The sequence below is a fragment of the Panthera pardus genome, unplaced genomic scaffold (assembly GCF_024362965.1).
Source record: "Panthera pardus isolate Hobbes unplaced genomic scaffold, ASM2436296v1 HiC_scaffold_22, whole genome shotgun sequence".
NCBI classification, from domain to species: domain Eukaryota; kingdom Metazoa; phylum Chordata; class Mammalia; order Carnivora; family Felidae; genus Panthera; species Panthera pardus.
In genome coordinates, this window is record NW_026526788.1 from 10497551 (window position 1) to 10519172 (window position 21622).

Sequence of the window (21622 nt, forward strand, 5' to 3'; positions counted from 1 at the left end):
CTGATATTGGTGGTTTGGGGTGTGCGTGCATGTGTGTGTGTGAAGACTGCTAGGTTTAACAATTTTATTTTTTTTCTAAGCACTGGCTTTGTGTCATTAGGTTTCTCTACTGTTTTCCTATTATAAACTTCATTGATTTCTGCTTTTTTCATTTTCTTTCTCCTACTTGCTGTAGATTTACCTTGTTTTTTTCCAGTTTCTTAAGGTAGAAAGTTCATTATGGATTCGAGACCTTTCATCTTATCCAATGTTAGCATTTATTACTATAAACTTCCATAACAGCACTTTAAGCTGCTTCACACACAAATTGGTATACTTTTTCATTTAGTTCTTAGTAAAAAATTTCCTTTGAGCCTTCTTTGATTCATGCTTTACTTACATGGGTCTTGTTTAATCTGTAAGGTCTGGTGACTTCCTGTTACTGATTCAGTTTGATTTCTTTTTTTTGTTTTGTGAGGGTTTTTTTTGGGGGGGGGTAATGTTTTTATTTATTTTTGACAGAGAGACAAAACACAAGTCGGGGAGGGGCAGAGAGAGAGGGAAACACAGAATCTGAAGCAAGATCTAGGCTCTGAGCTGTAAGCACAGAGCCCAGCATGGGGCTTGAACTCACAATCCGTGAGATCATGACCTGAGCCGAAGTCAGACTCCCAACCAACTCAGCCACACAGGTGCCCCCACAGTTTGATTTCTTTATGTATGGACAACATAGCATGATTTCAGTTCTGCAAAATTTCCTAAGCTTTCTTCATGGCCCAGTATATGTTTTACCTTACTGAATGCTCCACAAGCACTGGAGGAGAACACATATCCTGCTCTTTTAGGTAGTATTCCTAACCAACTGAGCCACTCAGGTACCCCAATCTGTTAGGTAGTATTCTACATTTTCGTTCAATCCTGTTCAGGGATGTGCTCTGCAGCTCTTCCACATCTGCTATTAATTCATAGCTGTTGTCTACAAGTTCTACCAATTACTAAGAGTAAGGTGCTGAATTCCCCAAATATAATTGAAGGTTTGTTTATTTATCCGTTCAGTTCAGTCAGTTTTGATTTGTGTCCTAGGAGGTTCCGTTGTTTGGTGCGGTCACCTTTTGGATCACTGCCTTTTTCTCTAATAATTTTCTTTGCCGTCGAGACTACTTTATCTGATATTAATGGAGTCAATCTTGCTTTTGTTTTCATTAATATTTGCATAGTACATCTTTTTCATAAAATTTTATTGTTTATTTTTGAGAGAGAGAGAAACAGAGCATGAGCAGGGTAGGGGAAGAGAGAGAGGGAGACACAGTGTCTGAAGCAGGCTCCAGGCTCTCAACTGTCACCAGAGCCTGACGTGGGGATCAAACTCAAGAACCGTGAGATCATGACCTGAGCCAACTCAGATGCTTAACCCAGCCACCCAGGCGCCCCCATCTTTTTCTATTCCCTATCAACCTCACTATGTTCTCTCTGAAGTGAATTTTTTGTAGATAACATATTTCTGCATCATGTTTTCTGTTTCATGCAGTCTACCAATTTATACGCCTATTGGTATATTTAGTTCATTTACATTGATGGTGAACACTGCTAACGTCAAGGTTTAAGTCTGCCATTTTATTTTTCGGTTGTTTTCTCAGTTTCTCACTCATCTCTTCCTAACTTATTTTCTTACTGGTTACCTGAACATTTTTTTAAACATTCCATCTTCATTAATTTAGAGTATTTTGTTTTTTTCCGTTTACACTATTTCTGAGTGTACCACTTCATGTAATTTTTTAGTGGTTGTTCTAGGTATTTGAGACCATTTCTAGGTAAAAGACACATATATAATTTATCATAGTCTTCTCGGATCAAAACATCTTATCACTTCAAGAGAAATGTAACACTTTAATTCCATTTAAAGCCCTTTATTCTATCTTTTAAATGTAATTATATTAATTTCTCCACACATAGAGCATCAAATCATATTTCTAAATTTTGCCTGAATCAAATATGATGGTAGAAACTCATGAGAAGGAAACTCCATTATATTTACCCTTATTTTTGCCACTTCCATTTTCTTTCTTTTCTGAAGTTCCACCTTTCTAGTGTTATTTCCTTTCGATTCGGAGAAGGTCCTCTAGCCATTTTTAAAAGTTTTGTTTGCTAACAACACTTTCTCTTAGTTTTCCTTTTTATGGTATCTTCAGCTCTCCTTTCATGAATATATGTTCACAAGATACCAGTTTTGTCTGAAAGTTCTTTTCCTTCAGTACTCAGAAAAAAAGGCATTATTTCCCTCTAGCCTCCATGCTTTTGGCTGAAACATCCACTATCATTTCCAAAGAAAAGGAGATGTTTCTCTCCGGCTACTTTGAAACATTCTCTTGTTTTTAGAAATGTAATCATGACATGCCATTGGCGTGGATCCCTTTGCGTTTATCTTACTTACAGTTCATGCAGATTCTTCAATGAGTACTTTTAGCTCTACTGCCCAACTTGGGAAGTTTTCAACCGTTATTCTTTAAAATCCTTCAAGTGCCACCCTCTCTTCCCTTTCTGTTACTCTTCTTCCTGACACACAGAGAATCCACCCTCCTCTCGTTACCTCCATGCCTTCCAATCTGGACTGACCATAATCACCCTTAAGGAAAACGACAAGCGTCCTCTAGCGACATCTGTAGTGCTTATGCTCTTCCCAATATCTTCTCCAGGGGCGAGAAAGATCTTATAAACATAAACCACACATTGCTTGTTAACCAAAATATACTAAAAAGGATAACATTAAAAACTTTAATAAGATTTATGATATTTACCTTGTGGACCACAACTGCCTGACGTCATTTCCTGTCCCACACTCATCAATCACTCACTCCCCTTTGGCCATTGTACTTTTTTTTTTTTTTCGCTATTTCCCAAAAAACACCAAACACATTCCTGTTCATTGGCTTAGTGGGTGCTATTCCCCTTGCTGAGAAGAGGCAGAAACCGCCCGACTCACACAAACATTTCACTCAAATCCTGCTCTAATGGTGGCTGATCTCCTACTTCAGGTCTCCCCTGACTACTCTTCTTAAAGCAGCACAATTTAACTCTGCTCTAAGTTCCATGGTCATTTTTTACCACTACACAGCGTTAATACGCAGAAGTATCTCTTTCTAGTGCTACTTTTTAAATGCATGAGACATATAACTATATAAATTCAAGGTGCACATGTTAGTTTCAGACAATTATAAACTGTATTATGACTGCTACTGTACCAGTAATCAGCACCTTTATTATGTTACACAATTCCCATGTCTTATTAGTGACTGGAACGATTCAGTTCTGGTGTCTTGGCAAGTGTGGTTATCACAATACGATACTGTCTGCATTCTTGATATGGTATCCGCTATCTCTAGGCTTACTTAGTACTCTTCCGATCTTGTGCCATCACTCCTTTCCCACACCCCATCCCCTGGGAACCACCACAGTACCCTCTGTTATCATGAGTTTGCCTTTTCCAGATTCCAGATATAAGTGACACCATAAGGTAACTGTCTTTCTCCTAAAGTGGCAAGATGTCATTTCTCATGACCGAATAATACTACTCTCTTTTCTTTCTTTAGCCATTCATGAACTGACGAGCACGCAGATTGTGTCCAGATCTGGCTATTTTGAATAAGGTCGTGATAGACATGAATGTGTATATTCTCTTCGATATCCTCTTTTCATTTTCTTTGCGTATGTTCCCAAGTACAACTGCGGGATCCTAGGACAGTTCTATATTTAAATGTTTGAGGAATCTCCACACCCTTTTCCACAGTAGGTGAACCAATTTACATCACCACCACCGACAGTGCACAAGAGTTCCCTTTTCTCCTCATCCTCGCCAACACTTGTTCTCTCTCGTCTTCTTGGTGCTAGCCATTCTAAATGGTGTGATGTGGCTCTGAGGTGCATGTCCCTCACGTTAGTGATGTTGACCATCTCTGCATGTATCTCTTGGCCACTAGTGCTACTTGTATAAAGTCACTGGCACATTATTCTTTCACTGCTATGGCATTTATTAATTGTTTTTAATCAAAAAAATTTTTTTAACATTTATTAATTTTTGAGAGAGAGAGACAGAGCATGAGTGGTGGAGGCCCAAGAGAGAGGGAGACACAGAATCTGAAGCAAGCTCCAGGCTCTGAGCTGTCAGCACAGAGCCCGATGCAGGCCTCGACTCATGGACTGCAAGATCATGACCTGAGCTGAAGTTAGACGCTCAACTGACTGAGCCACCCAAGCGCCTCTCACTACGATGGAATTTAGACAACAGCAAGCACTCAAAAATTATTTGAGTCGGAAAATCGGTGTATGAAACAATGCCTGGGAACAGCAGGAATGCAGTGCAACAACGCCGGTAAGGTCGGAGGCTGACACTGCTTTGAGAAACACACACTCATGCAGGAAAACGATGGCAAAGGGGAGGAGGCAAAGACTGGTCTGTTGACAAATGTAAGAATGGTGAATATTCAAAACGTGAATCAAACAGGAGAAGATTTTTCGTGAGAGCAGAATCTGGAGGTTTGGTCCAATAACCAGTATTCTCAGTCACTCACTGGATTATGACTTCTAAACAGGTACCTTAAAAACACATTCCAAAGTTGTCCAGCCCTGGGTTAATCATGGGAAGATAATAAATGTCCTGACGTTCATCGGTGCCGTATGTATCCACTCACCTGGGAGGCTCTGGCTTGGGAATTCTTCCTCCCATATCCATGGCTCCTCTCCTTGCTCCAGCCTGAAGATCACCTCTGGTTTGGTAGCACAGGACCCTGTCAACGTGAAATCATTCAGGATTCAGACCAGGTGGCCTAGACTTCAGGGCCTCTGGAAGAGGAGGAAGCCGCTGCAGCTGCTCGGTGAAGAAGCCACGGAACACTTCACTGGAGAGGTAAACACAACTACCTTCCTGGCGCCCAAAAGTGGTCAATCGGCAATGACTCCTGAATTCCAATCTTAAATATCATTCAACGCGGCGCAGAGCCTATACGCCTCATAATTAACACAACCAAAACATGCTACTTGGAATTATATAAAAACAGTCCTTACCCACTGAGACAAGGTGGCTGTAGTTCTCCAGCATCACGTCCCTGTACAGGGACCTCTGACTTGAGTCCAAGCACTGCCACTCCTCCTGGGTGAAGCCCACGGTCACATCCTTAAATGATACCGATCCCTGGAATCTCTGTTCAATCTGAAATGTTCAGAATTGGGTGACATGGAAAAAGCTGTATGCGAACCAATCCTTCTCATGATTACCAAAACAGTCTGCAGAAGGCGTGTTTGGCTTTAGGCTTTGAGGGAAGACGAGAAATCTAACAAACGCTATGCCATTGCTTCAGGGTATTATTAATGTAAAAATCACCAGATCCCACAACGTATCCGGAACTGTTCCAATTCTTAGAAATGCTAAGATTAATAAAACTGTTCTTGTATTCCAGGAGCACATAATCTGATTAGAAAACATGCAGTAACAGATTACAATCGCTAAGGTGAGGTATGCACAAGACAGACTAAAACAAACGAGCAGCAAAATTAGCTCTTTATGGGGCCTCACTGAAGAACGGCTGGTGGAGAAGAGGAAACCCGTACTCTCATGAACACAGGGTCGTGGTCCCCGGTGCAAGCAAAGGCGGGGCTCCATTAACACGTTCGGGAAATGAGAAGGGGGCAAATGGTGGAGGAAAAGTTGAGAATCCAGCCTGGATCTGTGATGACAAGAAGTGCCAGAAAGGAATTCATGAAATGGATCACAGAGTAAATTAGACCGAGTCTTCAATGTGTGATCACTTTCCACCTTAAAGAATATTTTGGAGTACTGGGGCGCCCGGGTGGCTCAGTGGGTTGAGCGTCTGACTTCGACTCAGGTCATGATCTCGCAGTTCGTGAGTTCGAGCCCCTTGCTGGGCTCTGCTGACAGCTCGGAGCCTGGAGCCAGCTTTGGATTCTGTGTCTCCCTCTCTCCCTGCCCCTTCCCTGCTCATGATCTGTCTCTCTCTGTCTCTCAAAAATGAATAAACATTTAAAAAGTTAAAAAAAAGAACACTTTTGAGTACTATCGAAGTTGATATTTATGAATTACATAAATATACTATCAATACATTTTGTTACAAATTTTTATTCTCCAGTTTAAAAGGTAAAAGCCACGGGGTGCCTGGGTGGCTAACTTCGGCTCAGGTCATCATCTCCCTGGTCACGGGTTTGAACCCTGCATCGTGTTCTGTAAGGACAGCATGAAGCCTGCTTGGGATTCTGTATCTCCCTCTCTCCCTGCTCCTCCCCAACTCATGTTCTTTGTCTCTCTCTCTCTCTCTCTCAAAAATAAACATAAAAAAGTTAAAAAATATATATAAATAACATGTTTCTACCTGTTGATGCAGCTACATATCGTGAGTATAAAGGCTGAGGTCCTTAAGTATCTGAAGTGGGAGAACACACTGAGACATGACACGTCTATGAAGAAGTGAGGGGGAGCAAGATGATAAAATCAGCAGCACACAAAGATCTTCCCGAGTCATTTTCAAAACCAGGAGGCACCTCGGGAACCACTGAGAACACTTCCAGTATCATTTGTAATGTGAGTTCCGGTTCTCACATTTCAAGTAGCAAACTGGCAGAAGAGGTATCTTCTGGTGGACCTGACTCAAGAGATCTCAAATTTGTCCACTTCTCAAACTGCACTTTCTGCAAATGTCTATTCTGTAGAGATCCCGAAATTAAATCCTTATACGCTTCTGTAATTTCAGTACCTACAGCATAAAGGTGGTGTAGGATTGCACTAGCTAATCCAGAAAACTTACTTAACGTAGTATTATCCGGGCACATAATTAGAATTCACCAATCAAGAGATATATTCGATTCCAAATCATTCCTGACATACCAGCTCTGTCCTTTAATGAAACTGCTTCAAGAAATTTTTTTAGGTTTCTTTCTTTATTTTGAGAGAGAGAAAGAGCACGAGCAGGGGAGGGGCAGAGAGAAAGGGACAGAGAGGATCCCACGCAGGCTCCATGCTGTGAGTGTGGAGCCCCAAGCACGGCTCCATCCCAGGAACCGTGAGATCAGGACCTGGACTGAAAGCAAGAGAAGGATGCTAAAGCCACTGAGCCACCCAGGTGCCCCATGAAACTGTCTGAAAAACAGTATTACAAATATTCTTCATTAAGGGAAACAAAATACTTCAGAGGGCTTCCACAAAATACGGGATAGCAGAAGATGACTGAAGTAAATGTAAAGGTCGAATTGCAGTAATAATAAAGGTCCTTTTATATGTTGAGAGAAAATTACAAACTATAACCACAATTTAAACTTAAATGATAATTAATATTAGAATAAAACTTAAATACTGAACCACTCTAGTAGGAGTAAACTTTAAGTCCTGGCCCCCCAGCCTGCCCATAAGGGTACATTAGAAATCCTGCCCCTGACATGAACCTGGGCCACGTGACTTGCTTTGTCCAATGAAAAGTAGTACAAGGGAAATGTGTCACTTCAGGGAGAAGTTTTCAGAGACATCATCCTTCATCCTTGACCCCACAATGCACAGCACAGGGAACAGAGCCACGCCTTAGCCCCTAAGATCACAGACACAAACAAAAAATAAATTTATGAATCCTTTGTTATGACACAAGCTGACTGATGCAGTGTTGAAAAAACAAAACAAAATAATCCAATAAAATACAAACGAACAACCTCTAGAGACCACTTGTGTATACAACAGGCTTGAGCAGTCAAAGCTTGAGCAAGGCAAAAGGACCCACAGCGACCACGACCACCAAGCTGACGTGAACAGGCTCATTAAGCCACAGGCCCTCACTGACCAATGGGCTGCCCACGGCAGGCACAGTGCCTAAGATTACCAAAAAAGGGGGAAAAGTTACAGCTACTCTAGAACTACAGCCCCTCACCACCGCCTAGTAGCAGACGGTCTCCCCTTTGCCATCCTGCCCGCTGCTCACTTGCAGGGTATCCGGTAAACTTCTATTTCCTCTGTTCTGTCTTAGTGAATTCTTCACTGGCACCCCCTACCGGCTCCCACTCAATCAGGGTGCCCCACACAACCAAGAAAAAGCATAGGGAATAAATACATTGTCAGATGGAGGGACTAAAGCCTCACAAGAACAAATACAAATGGGGTACGTCACCCAACACAAAAAACAATTATGTTATTTTAGCCTTGAAAATCTTGTCTTTTCATTTTTAACCAGAAATGAAAAATCATGAGGAAAACAAAACAGGATCCCCACCGTAGGACTTACAGTAGCGTCAAAATCACGTGAGTTTCTTTTAATGCCCTACACAGTTCTAAGAGTTTCTCCTTATAAAGAGCGATGTCTCATTCTTAGAATCCTCACCAGCTGGCACACATTAAGACACATACTAACTATTCATAAATGGTTAATGAACGAAGTGAATGAAGGCCTAATTAAGATACATTACAGGGAATACCAACTGCGGCCAAAGAGAGACTTATTTCAGTGATAAAAACAGTTGCAGTCAAATGGAGCAGAAGAGAAACCCCCCAACAAACCCACGCTTATATGGTTGACTCATTTTTCACAGGGCGCCAAAAACTCACAATGGGGAAAGGATAGTCTCTTCGGTAAATGGTGGTGGGAAAACGGGATACCAACATGCAAAAGAATGAAACTATACTCCTATCTTACACCACTCATACAAATTAACTTGAAATGAATCAGACTTAAACATAAGAACTGATACCATACAATTCCTAGAAGAAAACATAGGGGAGAAGCTCCACATTGTTCTCTAGGATCATGTTTTTTTGGATAAGATGCCAAAAGGAACGCAACAAAAGCTCAAACAAGACTTCATCCAACTTAAGAGCCCTGCCCAGCAAACAGTCCATAAACTGAAAAGTAACCTACAGATTGGGAAAAGATATTCACAAATCATGTATGTGATAAGACGTTAATATCCAAAATGTACAAACAACTCATACAACTCAAAAAGCAAACCAGCAAATAATCCAATTAAAATGAGCAAAGGACCTGAACCGACATTTTTCCAAAGACCTACAAACGCCAATATGTATATGCAAAGGTGCTCAATATCATGAATCATCAAGGAAATGCAAACCAAAACCACAATGAAATATCACTTTCACACCTCTCAGCATGGCTACCATCAAAAAGACAAGAGATAATAAATGGCAAGAATGTGGCGTAAAAAGGGAACCCTTCACTGTTGGTGGGAATGTAAATTGGCGCAGCTACCTTGGAGAACACTATGGCGGTCCCTCAAAAAATTGAAAATGGAACTACCAGATGATCCAGAAATCCCACTTTTAGGCACAAATCCAAAAGAAATGGAATCAAAATTGCAAAACACACCTTAATCCCTTGTTCACTGCAGCATTGGTTACAATAGCTGAGGCATGACAGTGTAAGTGTCCATCAACAGAGGAATGGATGGGATAAAGAAAATGTGGTGTGTAAACACACACAATGGAATACTATTCAACCATAAAAACAAAGGAAAAAGGAAATCCTACCATTTGTGACAATATGGACAGACCTTGAGGGCATTATGGTAAGTCAAGAGAGAAAACAAACACCATATGGTGTTACTTACATGTAGAATCTCCTGAAAGAAAAGGCCAACATCATACAAACAGAGTATAAAATGAGCCCCTGATTGGGTGTGGAAGAAAGGAAGGACGGAAGGAAGGAGAAACAAACTCCATGCACAGATGGTGCCACATATGGATGTATATCTAAGAAAGAAGTAGCAATAAAACAAAATCTTGTAGAGAAACCAAGAGGAAACACTCAAGAATTCATGTTATGAATTCAACATACTTTGATGCTAAATACTAAAACCTACGAAGAACATATCTCCCCCTGGCCAAAAACTTAGTGGTCAATCTCTCTCATAGACATAGAAACAAAAACCCGAAACAAAATATTAGCATGACCCAGTTAGATTTATTTCAGAAATATCCAGGTAGTTTTACATTTAAAAATTAATGTAATTCACCAACTAAGAAAATGAAGGAGACAAATAATATGATTTCAATAGATGTCCAAAACCATTTAATAAAGTTTAAAAGGCACTCATGAAGAAAATAAAAACTTTACGTAACTAGGAATAGAAGTGGACATCCTTGATGTGGTAAGAAATGCAAAAAAAAAAATGCAGCAAAAATCACATATTGAGAGGAAAACTTCACCTTTGAGAACAGAATAAAGACAAGGAAACCTACTCTTTGCATCTATTGAGTATCATATATTGGAGGACCTAAGAGGGCAATAAAGAAAAAAAGGTTTTATGAATTGGAAAAAGTAAACAGCAGTGTCACTAATACCAGATTACACATGTGTATATATAAAAAATGCAAATAAGGTTGAGATAAATTATTAGGTATAGTAAATTAGTGTAGAAAAATTGTTGATTTAAGGTCAATATATAAAAAATAACATGTCAGCAACAAGCAATTAAAAAGTACAATTGAAAATATATGTATAATACACACACAAAAAAAACTCAGAATGGATGAAAGACCTAAATGTAAGACAGGAAACCATCAAAATCCTAGAGAAGGAAGCAGGCAAAAACCTCTTTGACCTCAGCCGCAGCAACTTCTTACTCAACACGTCACTGGAGCCAAGGGAAACAAAAGCAAAACTGAACTATTGGGACCTCATCAAAATAAAAAGCTTCTGCACAGCGAAGGAAACAATCAGCAAAACTAAAAGGCAACCAATGGAATGGGAGAAGATATTTGCAAATGACATATCAGATAAAGGGTTAGTATCCAACATCTATAAAGAACTTATCAAACTCAACACCCAACAAATAATCCAGTGAAGAAATGGGCAAAAGACATGAGTAGACACTTTTCCAAATAAGATATCCAGATGGCTAACAGACACATGAGAAAATGCTCAACATCACTCATCATCAAGGAAATACAAATCAAAACCACAATGAGATACCACCTCACACCTGTCAGAATGGCTAACATTAACAACTCAGGCAACAATAGATGTTGGCGAGGATGCGGAGAAAGAGGATCTCTTTTGCAATGCTGGTGGGAATGCAAACTGGTGCAGCCACTCTGGAAAACAGTATGGAAGTTTCCTCAAAAAATTTAAAATAGAACCACCCTAAGACCCAGCAATTGCACTGCTTGGTATTTACCCAAGGGATACAGATATGCTGTTTCAAAGGGGCACATCCACCCCAATGTTTATAGCAGCACTACTGACAATAGCCAAAGTATGTAAAGGGTCCACATGTCCATGGATGAATGAATGGATAAAGAAGATGCAAAATGAATGTATGTGTATGTGTGTGTGTGTGTGTGTGTGTGTATCTGTATATGTATGTGTATGTGTGTGTGTGTATACACACACACACACACACACACACACACACACACACACTGGAGTATTACTCAGCAATCAAAAAGAATAAAATCCTGCCATTTGCAACTACATGGATGGAACTGGAGGGTATCATGCTAAGCGAAATCTGTCAGTCAGAGAAAGACAAGTATCATATGACTTCACTCATATGAGGAATTTAAGATACTAAACAGATGAACACAAAGGAAGGGAAGCAAAAATAACATAAAAACAGGGAGGGGGACAAAAAAGAGACTCTTAAATATAGAGAACATACAGAGGGTTGCTGGAGGATTGTGGGAGGGGGGATGGGCTAAATGGGTAAGGGGCATTAAGGAATCTACTCCTGAAATCATTGTTGCACTATATGCTAACTAGGATGTAAATTAAACAATAAATTAATTAAAAAATAATTTAAAAAATAAAAATTAAAAAAATATATACAGGTATATTAGGGGATCCTGAATGGCTCACTTGGTTGAGCATCCAACTCATGATTTAGGCTCAGGTCATGATCCCAGGGTCATGGAATCCAGGACTGTCAGGCTCTGCCCTGAGTGTGGACTCTGCTTAAAATTCCCTCTCTCCCTCTCCCTTTGCCCCTCTCCCCTCCCTTTCTCACCCTCTCTTTCTCTCTCTCTCAAAAATAAAAAAAAAAAAAGCATATATATTAATAAAAATGCTAAACACATAGAAATAACTCTAACAATATGTGTGCAAGAATTCCACACACAAAGAATCTTTTAAAATTACTAAAGACTTACATAAATGTAGAAAATACATCATGTTCACAAGCAGAATATTCAATATCAGAAAATAAGCAATTTTTCCCACATTGACTTATAGATTCAATTCAACTGCAAATAAAGTTCCAGCAGGTTATTTTGTGAATGCGAACAGTATTTGTACAGGAACACAAAGGGCCAACTGAAGCCAGGATCCTGCTGAAGACGAAAAAAGTGTGGAAGGATGTACACCACTCACTTGAAATATTTTTTATCAAATGTGGTACTGGCCTAAGAAGGGCCAAACTAAGCAGTGGAAATGAATAGAGCGCGAAAGGACCCAGACATAGATGTATGCACTATGACATACATCACACTGCAAAACAGTGGGGAAACTCAAGTTTTCAAAAAGAGTTCTCAGACAAATTGTATGGGAAGAAAGTGACCTGATGTCTGTCTCCTACAGGACGCCAGGGTCATCATGCAGGCTGACAGCACCATGAAGATACGGACTTCAGAGCGCATTTCTAATCACCCATGGGAAACTGTTTCAACAGTCGCAGTGCAGAAATACCTGAACCCTATGACCTCAAGCTTGGTTGGAGTTGATGTACTGGACAGAACATACAGATCCCTTTGGAAAGTTTCACAGCCAAAGACTTCTCGGAACAGAGCGAGGACTGCCTTCCACTGTGATCTCTTATTGGTGCGGCAGAACTAAAACGTATGTGCAAAAACAGTCTGTAGTTGTTCCCATAGACAAAACAAGGAACTTAGGTCTGCTAGTATTTCATTTACAAATATGGTTTCAGTGGATGACAGACTTCTATGCAAACCACATTCTCAGGACCCAGAAAAAACTCTTTTGACTCAAGAAGCCATAATCATTGTGAAAGGAGTCTGTCTCAGCAGTTACCTTGAAGGACTGACAGTAAGTACAACATCTGCAAATGCAAAGAGTGGCCGTGAAGCAATGCAATGGCTTACACATACATTAAATGTGGAGACGGAACAACTGGTAGCTTCAGGGAGAGGGACATCGGGGCACCGACAGTGACAGCAGCATTTGCAGAGAACTGAGGATGGAACCTGCTCCCCCAGGTCTCTGTAAGCTGGCAATCTACTTGTTATTTTAAAAATAAAACTTATTTTAAGTAGAATTTGTTTTATAAGTTGAAGAAAAGCTATGTAATTTCTGATCAAAAGAAAGAGGTGCAGGATTTCTAAATAAAAGAGATTTCCAAAAGTAGTGTTGTTTGAAATTACCATCTAATTGTGAAGACTCCAGGATTTGGGGCAAATTTAACAATTTTTGACAAGTACCTGGAAAATCACACTGGCATGTTAAATCTCCACTGAGGTAGAATTTTAAGCTTTTAATGCATTAGAAATCTGCCTGGTGGGGCACCTGGGTGGCTCACTCGCTTGAGTGTCCAACTTCAGCTAAGGTCGTATTTCACGGTTTGTGGGTTTGAGTCCTGAGTCGGGCTCTGTGCTGATAACTCGGAGCCTGGAACCTGCTTCAGAGTCTATGTCTCCCTCTCTGCCCCTCCCCGACTTACGCTGTTTATGTCTCTCTCAAAATAAATAAATAAATTTTTTATATATATTAAATATAATTTATTGTCAAATTGGTTTCCGTACAACACTCAGTGCTCATCCCAACACGTGCCCTCCTCAATGCCCTTTAAACTTTAAAAAATAAATAAATAAAATAAAATACACAGGAATTCTTACAAAACTCAGCAGAATAAGACAACCTAAAAAGCCATAAATTTATGAAAGTTGCACAAACTAAATAATCAGACCCGTGGAAATTAAACAATGAAGTTCTTCACCCTTTAATGTAAAAATAATTTTTACATCTGGAGAGAAAGGAGGAAAAGTAGTTTTCTAATAAATAACAATTTACCTAGAAAAATTAGAAATCCTAATATCCTGTAACTCAAAAATATTAATCACTGGACACTGGAGCAATGATTCTTAAACTTAACACCATCACACGGACATCCCGTAAGAACACAGATTGCTGGGCCTGGCCTCCAAAAGTTCTCTTCCAGTAGGTTTGGGATGGTGGATCACAATCTGCATGTCAAACAAGTTTCGAGGGGACGCTGCCATTTCTGGCCAAAGATCCTCACTCTGAGAAGCAATGTTCATGAGTCTGGAGATACATTTGCATTTATCAGAGAATGTCAAGGATATTCACAGCAGCATTTATATCAATGAAAAATGGAATTACCTGAATGTCGACCAATGAAATATAGTATTTAGGATACACTGTGTCCAGACAGCAGGAAAATCCAACATTAAAAGAAACAAACTACAGGGGTGCCTAGGTGGTGAAGCATCGGACTCTTGATTTCAGCTCAGGTCATGATCTTATGATTGTGAGAGTCAGCTCTGGGTCAAGATCCACCCTAAGTGTGGAGCCTGATTAAGATATTCTCTCTCAAGATATTCTCATTCTCGGGGCGCCTGGGTGGCTCAGTTGGTTGAGTGTCCCACTTCGGCTCAGGTCATGATCTCACGGTTCGTGAGTTCCAGTCCCACACCGGGCTCTGCGCTGACAGCTCGGAGACTGGAGCCTGCTTCGGATTCTGTGTCTCCCTCTCTCTCTGCCCCTTTCCTGCTCATGCTCTGTCTCTCTCTGTGTCTCAAAAATGAATAAGCGTTAAAAAAATTAAAAAAAAAAGATATTCTCATTCTCTCTCTCTCTCTCTCCCTCTTTCTCTCTCTCCTTCTGCCCCTCTCCCCCACTCACAAACTCTAATAAAATTTTTAAAAAACTATTTATTTAAAAAAGTAAATAAATACACTTCCTATGGATAGATCTCAAATTACTAGTGTAATGAGGGGAGAAAATGCCTGTCATATAAACATTAAAATAATTTACATATTTTCAGAAGTGCTCAAAATAATAAGCAGTATTATTTTTCCAGGATACATGTAGAGATAAACGTTAAGACTGGTAGACAAAGGATACAAACTTGGAACTGAACGATGGGGTACAATGAGGAAGGCTACAGGAAAGAGCCATCAGAAGAGACAAAGAAGACTCCCCAGGAGAGACTGTCAGAAGAGTAATGGAGCAGTTCTTGAAGGAAGGCAATTACAATTAAATCATTGGCAATTTTACCTGGACAAACCCCAAAAAAGTGGAAGGGAAAAACCAAGATAGAAATCCATAGGATGAATTTGAGAAGCTCAGACACATTTACCAGAGAATTTAACTTTGAACCATCTGCTATAAAACTCGCAGACACAACCTGGCTAAAGTAGTTATGGAGAGTTTTTGTTAACAGGCATGTAGACCATTCATTCCTCTGAACATATCGGGTTTGACACCAGGATCGACCATGACCATCATTAAATTAACTACTTGAACTATCTCTCAGACCCTTTTACTCTCAGTGAGGAACAGTTTTAGGCACTCGTTTCGAGGCTGTCACAGGAAGGATATTCACTATGCGTCCCTATGTTAAAACCAAAAAAGGTATCATCCAAGAAGTCTTTGTGTCTTGAAAAAATTCTGTCTGTAGGCAAAAGACTGTGTCTTCCTTTCTCCATGGTTATCAGAAACAACAGAGATGTTATCTGTAGGTCAGTTTAGAAACTCTAAAATATAGAATGATCAGCATGCATCTACAAACCACCTTAGTCTTGCTATTGATCTGTGACTCTGTATTTTCTGTAAAGGTAGATTTCTATCTATTGCTAATTTCCCATTGCAATGGGATTCACCAAGTCCATCGCAAAATAAAGTGGGGAATGAACAACTTACCTGGGATTTGTTCATTTTCTGCTGTCTTGGAAAAGTGTAGACAACTCTGGTGCTGTGCTGAGTTACAGGAGGAATGAGGTCCTAAAAGAGCTGGCCTGCCTGGTGGCTCCTGAACGCTCCTGCCCTATAAAACTATACAACCCAATAGATAGGAAGCGTGTCAGTACCCTTCACCTTCAGAAAGGACAGCAGATGCTCAAAGAACACCTAAATGTAAATATTTGCTTCCTGGGGATTTTTTCACAGTTTAAACCTCTCGTGATGCTCACAAAAAAAAAAAAAAAAAAAAAAAAAAAAAATTTAAATAAAAAAGCTAGTTTAAATAAAACAATATACTCAGTGAAGCAACATTAACTCTTCACCAAACTACTGTAAAAAGAAAAAAAACAAAAACAAAAAACAAAAAACTTCCCGACCTGGGGAAGCTGGGGGGCTCAGTCAGTTCAGCCTCGATTCTTGGTTCAGGTCACGATCTCAGGGTTCGTGGGACCAAGGCCTGCACCAGGCTCTGTGCTGACAGTGTGGAACCTGCTTGGGATTCTCTCTCCCTCTCTGCCCTTTCCTGACTCGCTCTATTTCTCTCTCTGTCGTGATAATAAACTTACAAAAAAATACTCCTGACTAATCTGTTTATCAATTTTCCTACTGTTACTAAACCTTTGGTTAGCGATTCCACAGAAAATGGTAAAAAGCAGTGCTTTAAGGACAGGTCTATGTTTTCTTCGTCCTGGTTGGGTTTTCTCAAAAGGATCTTTTTACAGGGGCACCTGCGTGGCTCAGTAGGTTAGGCGCCTGACTTCGCTCAGGTCATGACCTCACACTTCCTGAGTTCAAGCCTCCCATCGGGCTCTGTGCTGACAGCTCAGAACCTGGATGAAGCCTGCTTCAGATTCTGTGTCTCCCTCTCTTTCTGCCCCTCCCCCACTCACAGTCATTCTCTCTCTCTCTCAAAAATAAAAATTTTAAAAACAAGGATCTTTTTATAAAGCAATTTGCCTTTCCTCGTGTGGAAAAGCAGGCAGTCTCTCTGGAGTCGGGAGACACAACTTCCAGGCTTCGCCACTAACAAACTGTGATTCTGAACAAGTCAGTAACCTTCGAGAAGAAAAACAAACGAACAAACAAACAAACAATGTTTCTATTCAATGAGACAAAAAGTAAGGGATTCTTGGAGATCCTTCCCTAATGCCGGACTGAGTAACACCACACCTCAAGAAGCAGTCGCGCACCCGACTGGAGAGCCGCTCGGGGGACTCCAGGAAGGAGACAAGGGGAACCAAGAGGCGGGGCGGTAACCGAGTCAGCCCAGGCAGGGGCGCCCGTCTTCCCGGACCACCCCGCCTCCGCCCGACGCGCTCGCGCCCCCCTCCCGGCCGCGGCGCCGTCCCTCTCCCACCGCCTCCGGGCACACGCCCTCCTCCCGCGGCCTCCAGAACCGGGCCCCGCGAACGGCCCCGGCCGCTCCGGCAGGGACTGAGCACCGGGGGGCCCGACCTCTAGCGCTGATGGACACGTCCCCATCCCGCCGTCCCCGGTCCACGGACCTCCTCCACGCGATCGGGCACCGACCGCCTACAGCCGCCCGCGACTTCCCAGTCAGCGCAGCGCCCCCCTCGGCCCTCGTCCAACCGTCCCGCGCTCACCTATCGCTCCCTCGTCATGAGGCACTGACCCCAGAAAAGCGCAGAGATTCGGCGGCCGGGGAACCGCCTCCCACGCGAGAAGTGAGGAGAACGGGAGGGGAGGAAAAGCCTGGCGGAAGTGCCCAGAGGCAGAAGGCTGTACTAAGCATGCGCAGAACTAGGCATGCGCAGAACCGGACAGTGTGAGCAGTCCGCGCCGAAAGGCAGAAAACTACCTTTCCCTGCAGATTCACCGACCAGTGGCTGGAGGGTGGCTGAGAGTGCAGTCTTTACCTAGCACGTGGGAAGTTTGGGGAGCTTGACCTAGTTACCCAAGCAGTCAGAGCCCGTCAGGGACTCCCCAAAAGTTGCGGATTGCAGCTGAATTCTATGTGACGCCAGTGTGCCATTTAGACTAGAGCTGTCAAGGAAAGGAACCTGTTTGTCGAGTTCACTTTTTGAAATACTATGAAATAGACTCCATCAACACAATAAAAGAATATATGAAAAAAAATAGGATCTGTCACCATCAGCAACTCTCTCAGGAAATAAAAAGCCAGGGGTCAAGGGCGGTATCAAGAAAGCTTGTTCATCAAAATCACGACAACAATGAATGATAACTGAGGATACATCAGAAAATCGACAGTCCAAAACAAAATTTCTTAATTCGTCTACATATTCTTTCCTCTGTGACGTTAAAATTACTTGAAGAAATGGGAGATTGACCGTTTTTTTTTTTTAATTTTTTTAACGTTTTATTGTTGAGAGAGAGCGCGCGCAGGAGCGAGGGAGGGGCAGAGAGCGAGCGGGACACAGAATCCGAAGCAGGCTCCAGGCTCTGAGGTGTCAGCACAGAGCCTGAAGCGGGGCTCGAACTCACAAGTGGTGAGATCATGACCTGAGCCGAAGTTGGTCGCCCAAACAACTGAGCCACCCAGGCACCCCAAGAGATCGACCCTTTCAATGAAAGGCTCAATATTCTTTGACAACATTCCACTAAGAATCTGAACAAATTTTTGTACATACTTTTTTCTCTTTGATTTTTGTGTACTTTAATATGTACTTTACAAAAGTACATTCTCTCGGGGGCTTCTGGGTGGCTCAGTCGGTTGAGGGTCCAACTTTGGCTCAAGTCATGATCTCACGGTTTGTGGGTTCAAGCCCCATGTCAGGCTTTGGGCTCACAGCTCAGAGCCTGGAGCCTGCTTCGGATTCTGTCTCGCTCTCTCTGCCCCTCCCCCACTCGTGTGCATGCGCTATCAAAATAAACATTAATTTTTTTTAAAAAAATGAAAACAGGACACTGAAGAGATACATGCACTCCCATGTTTACTGCATTGTTATTCACGATACCCGAGATATGGAAACAATGTAAGTGTCCATCAACAGATGCATGGGTAAAGAAGGTGTGGTAAATACATAAAACACACTACTCCTCAGCCATGAGAAAGAAAATCTTGTCCACTTGCAACTCTATGAAGAGACCTTGAAGTCATTATGGGAGTGAAGTCAGAAAGGGAAAGACAAATACTGTAGGATAACAGTTATATGGAATCTAAAAAAGCTTATCTCACAAAAACAGATTGTGGAATGTTGGTTACTGAGGGCTGGGCATTCAGAGAACAGGAGAGATGTTGTTTAAGGGTACAAACTTAGCAGCTGGTAGATATATAAGTCCATATTAACCCAATGTTAATATGTCAATTATATATCTCAAGAAAAACGTACCCACTTATCCTAAAGAAAAACAAATTCATACTCCTCATAATTCAAAATTAACCGTTTAGAGGTGTTTTAATTTCCTGTTGCTGCTGTAACAAATTACTGCATAGTGGCTTAAATCTTTTTTTTTTTTTTTAACGTTTATTTATTTTTGAGACAGAGAGAGACAGAGCATGAATGGGGGAGAGTCAGAGAGAGGGAGACACAGAATCTGAAACAGGCTCCGGGCTCTGAGCTGTCAGCACAGGGGCCCGACGCGGGGCTCGAACTCACGGACCGCGAGATCGTGACCTGAGCCGAAGTCGGCGCTCAACCGACTGAGCCACCCAGGCGCCCCATGCATAGTGGCTTAAAACAACACAAGTTGAGTATGCTCTTGGAATTCAGAAGGGCACAACAGGTATCACATGGCTAGAATCAAGGTGTCAGGGCTGCATTCCTTGTGGATGTTCTATGGGAGGGAGAATCCACTTCTTTGCCTTTACGAGTTTCTAAAGGCTGTCCTTGCCTTGTCATCCTGCATCACCGCCACCTCTGCCCATGTTGTCACGTGTCTCTGACTTTGACTTTCCTGCCTCCCTCTTTCCTTGGAAGAATTCTTGTGATTATATTGGGCCCACTGGGATAACTCAAGATAGTCTCGCATCTCAAGATCCTTAACCTAAACACATTTGCTAAGTCTCCTTTGCCAGGTAAGGTAACATATTCTCAGATTCTAGGGATTAGGATGTGCACCTCTTTGGGGGCCACTATTCCGCCACAGCAAGAATAAATGCAAAGAAGGATGGGTGCAGTTTTCAAAAACATTAATCTATGAGCATTATAAGGTACTTGTATTTTAATACTTTATTTTCTCAACATTTCATGTATATTATGCAAAGTATCTTCCTCTAAATTATTACTTGCAGAATGGTGGGGTATTCACATTCTATGCATCATGTTCGCATCAAAATTCTACTCCAGAGGTTTGGTTTTTTTTTCAATCAGAATGGTATTAAAGGTTGAAACCACAATGATTCAATAGATCATCTGAAAAGATTCCGAGGCACAGAAAATAAGCTTGTACTTAATTTGTAAGTTTTTGATACCAGATGAAGTTACCTTCTTACAGGTAAAAGGGCACCATTACATAGCATTCATGAGAGCAGCTCAAGTTTGCAGGGCGAGGTAAAGGACAGAGCGGCCCAGACAGGAAGCTGCTGAGACGATAAGCATGTGTGTGAGGGAACTGCCCAAGACCCAGGAAAGACCCAACCAAAAGGATTAAAGGCAACAGTGCCCCATGTTCAGAAACCAAGCTCTAAATATATATATATATATATATACATACCTTTATGTGTGTGTGTATATATATATATATATATATCTTTATATATATATATAGCTTTATACATATAGCTTTATACATATAGCTTTATATATATAGCTATATATATATATATATATATATATATATATATATATATACACATACACACACACACACACACACACGTATGTATGTATATATATATAATCCCTATGCGTTATAGAATACAGGTCCATTGTGCGAGCTCTCAGCTCACTTAGCATTTCCAAGCTCCCCAGGACGTGCTGGGATGCATATGGGACCAGGGATTACTAAATGGGCATTATCTTTCTGTGATCTCTGGCTGTCTCTTTGGAGTCCTTAGAACACAGCATAACTGAAGTCCCTAGGACATACCTGCACTGTCCCACCACGCTGTGTCCCCAGTGGCATTTGAGTTTATACAAAATACAGTCTGAGTTTCTAGGGAACTGAGCATCCTTAGAGAGTCAGACTTTGGCACCCTGGATGAAGTTTCTATGCAAGTGTATCATTCTCAAGGACCCAAGGCCCAGCACAATGAACAGGAATTCGACCTGGAAGATAACACTCTCTAGCCTGAGTTCCCTCTCCAGAGCTAAAGAGCAGTAAGAGAAGTCCAAAAATGAGCATATTTTATATTTCTGATCAGAATTTGTGATTCATCTCCCAAGAAGTGGGCAAAACCTGGAAGATGTTGCCATTCTCAGAAGCCATCGAGGACTATGACTGTGGAAGGTTTGGTCCTAGATTCAGAAGAGAGTATGAGCTGGAGTTCTAAGACATGGTATCTGCAGTCTGTGCAGGAAATGTCACCTGATTGGAGGGACGCTCCTCAGTCTTTCCTGTTCTTTCACAGCCTTGACACTTGGATGAATACTGGTCACTTATTTTGTAGAATGTCCCTCAATGTGTTTGGCTGATGTTTTCTCATGATTGGGAGGATATTGTATGTTTTGGGCAAGAATACCACAGAAGAGACCTGTGCTTCTCAGAGCATCCAGTCACGGGGTTCATCATGTTGCTGTGTCTTATTACTGGAGACGTTAACCACTCTGGTAAAGTTCTGTCTGCCAGGGTCCTCT

General features: G+C 41.5%; 1 protein-coding gene and 1 pseudogene across 1 annotated transcript in view; one reads left to right on the forward strand and one right to left on the reverse strand.

Moving 5' to 3' along the window:
- LOC109255371 (zinc finger protein 33B-like) overlaps positions 1–16143 on the reverse strand; it is a 35317-nt gene extending 19174 nt beyond the window's left edge. Inside the window, 3 exon segments of the mRNA XM_019429982.2 lie at positions 4665–4760; positions 5038–5182; positions 15867–16143. Coding sequence (XP_019285527.2) covers positions 4665–4760; positions 5038–5182; positions 15867–15881 — 256 coding nt within the window. The 5' untranslated portion in view covers positions 15882–16143.
- LOC109255384 (PRELI domain containing protein 3B-like) lies at positions 12249–13139 on the forward strand (annotated as a pseudogene).
- Positions 16144–21622: the final 5479 nt, after the last annotated feature.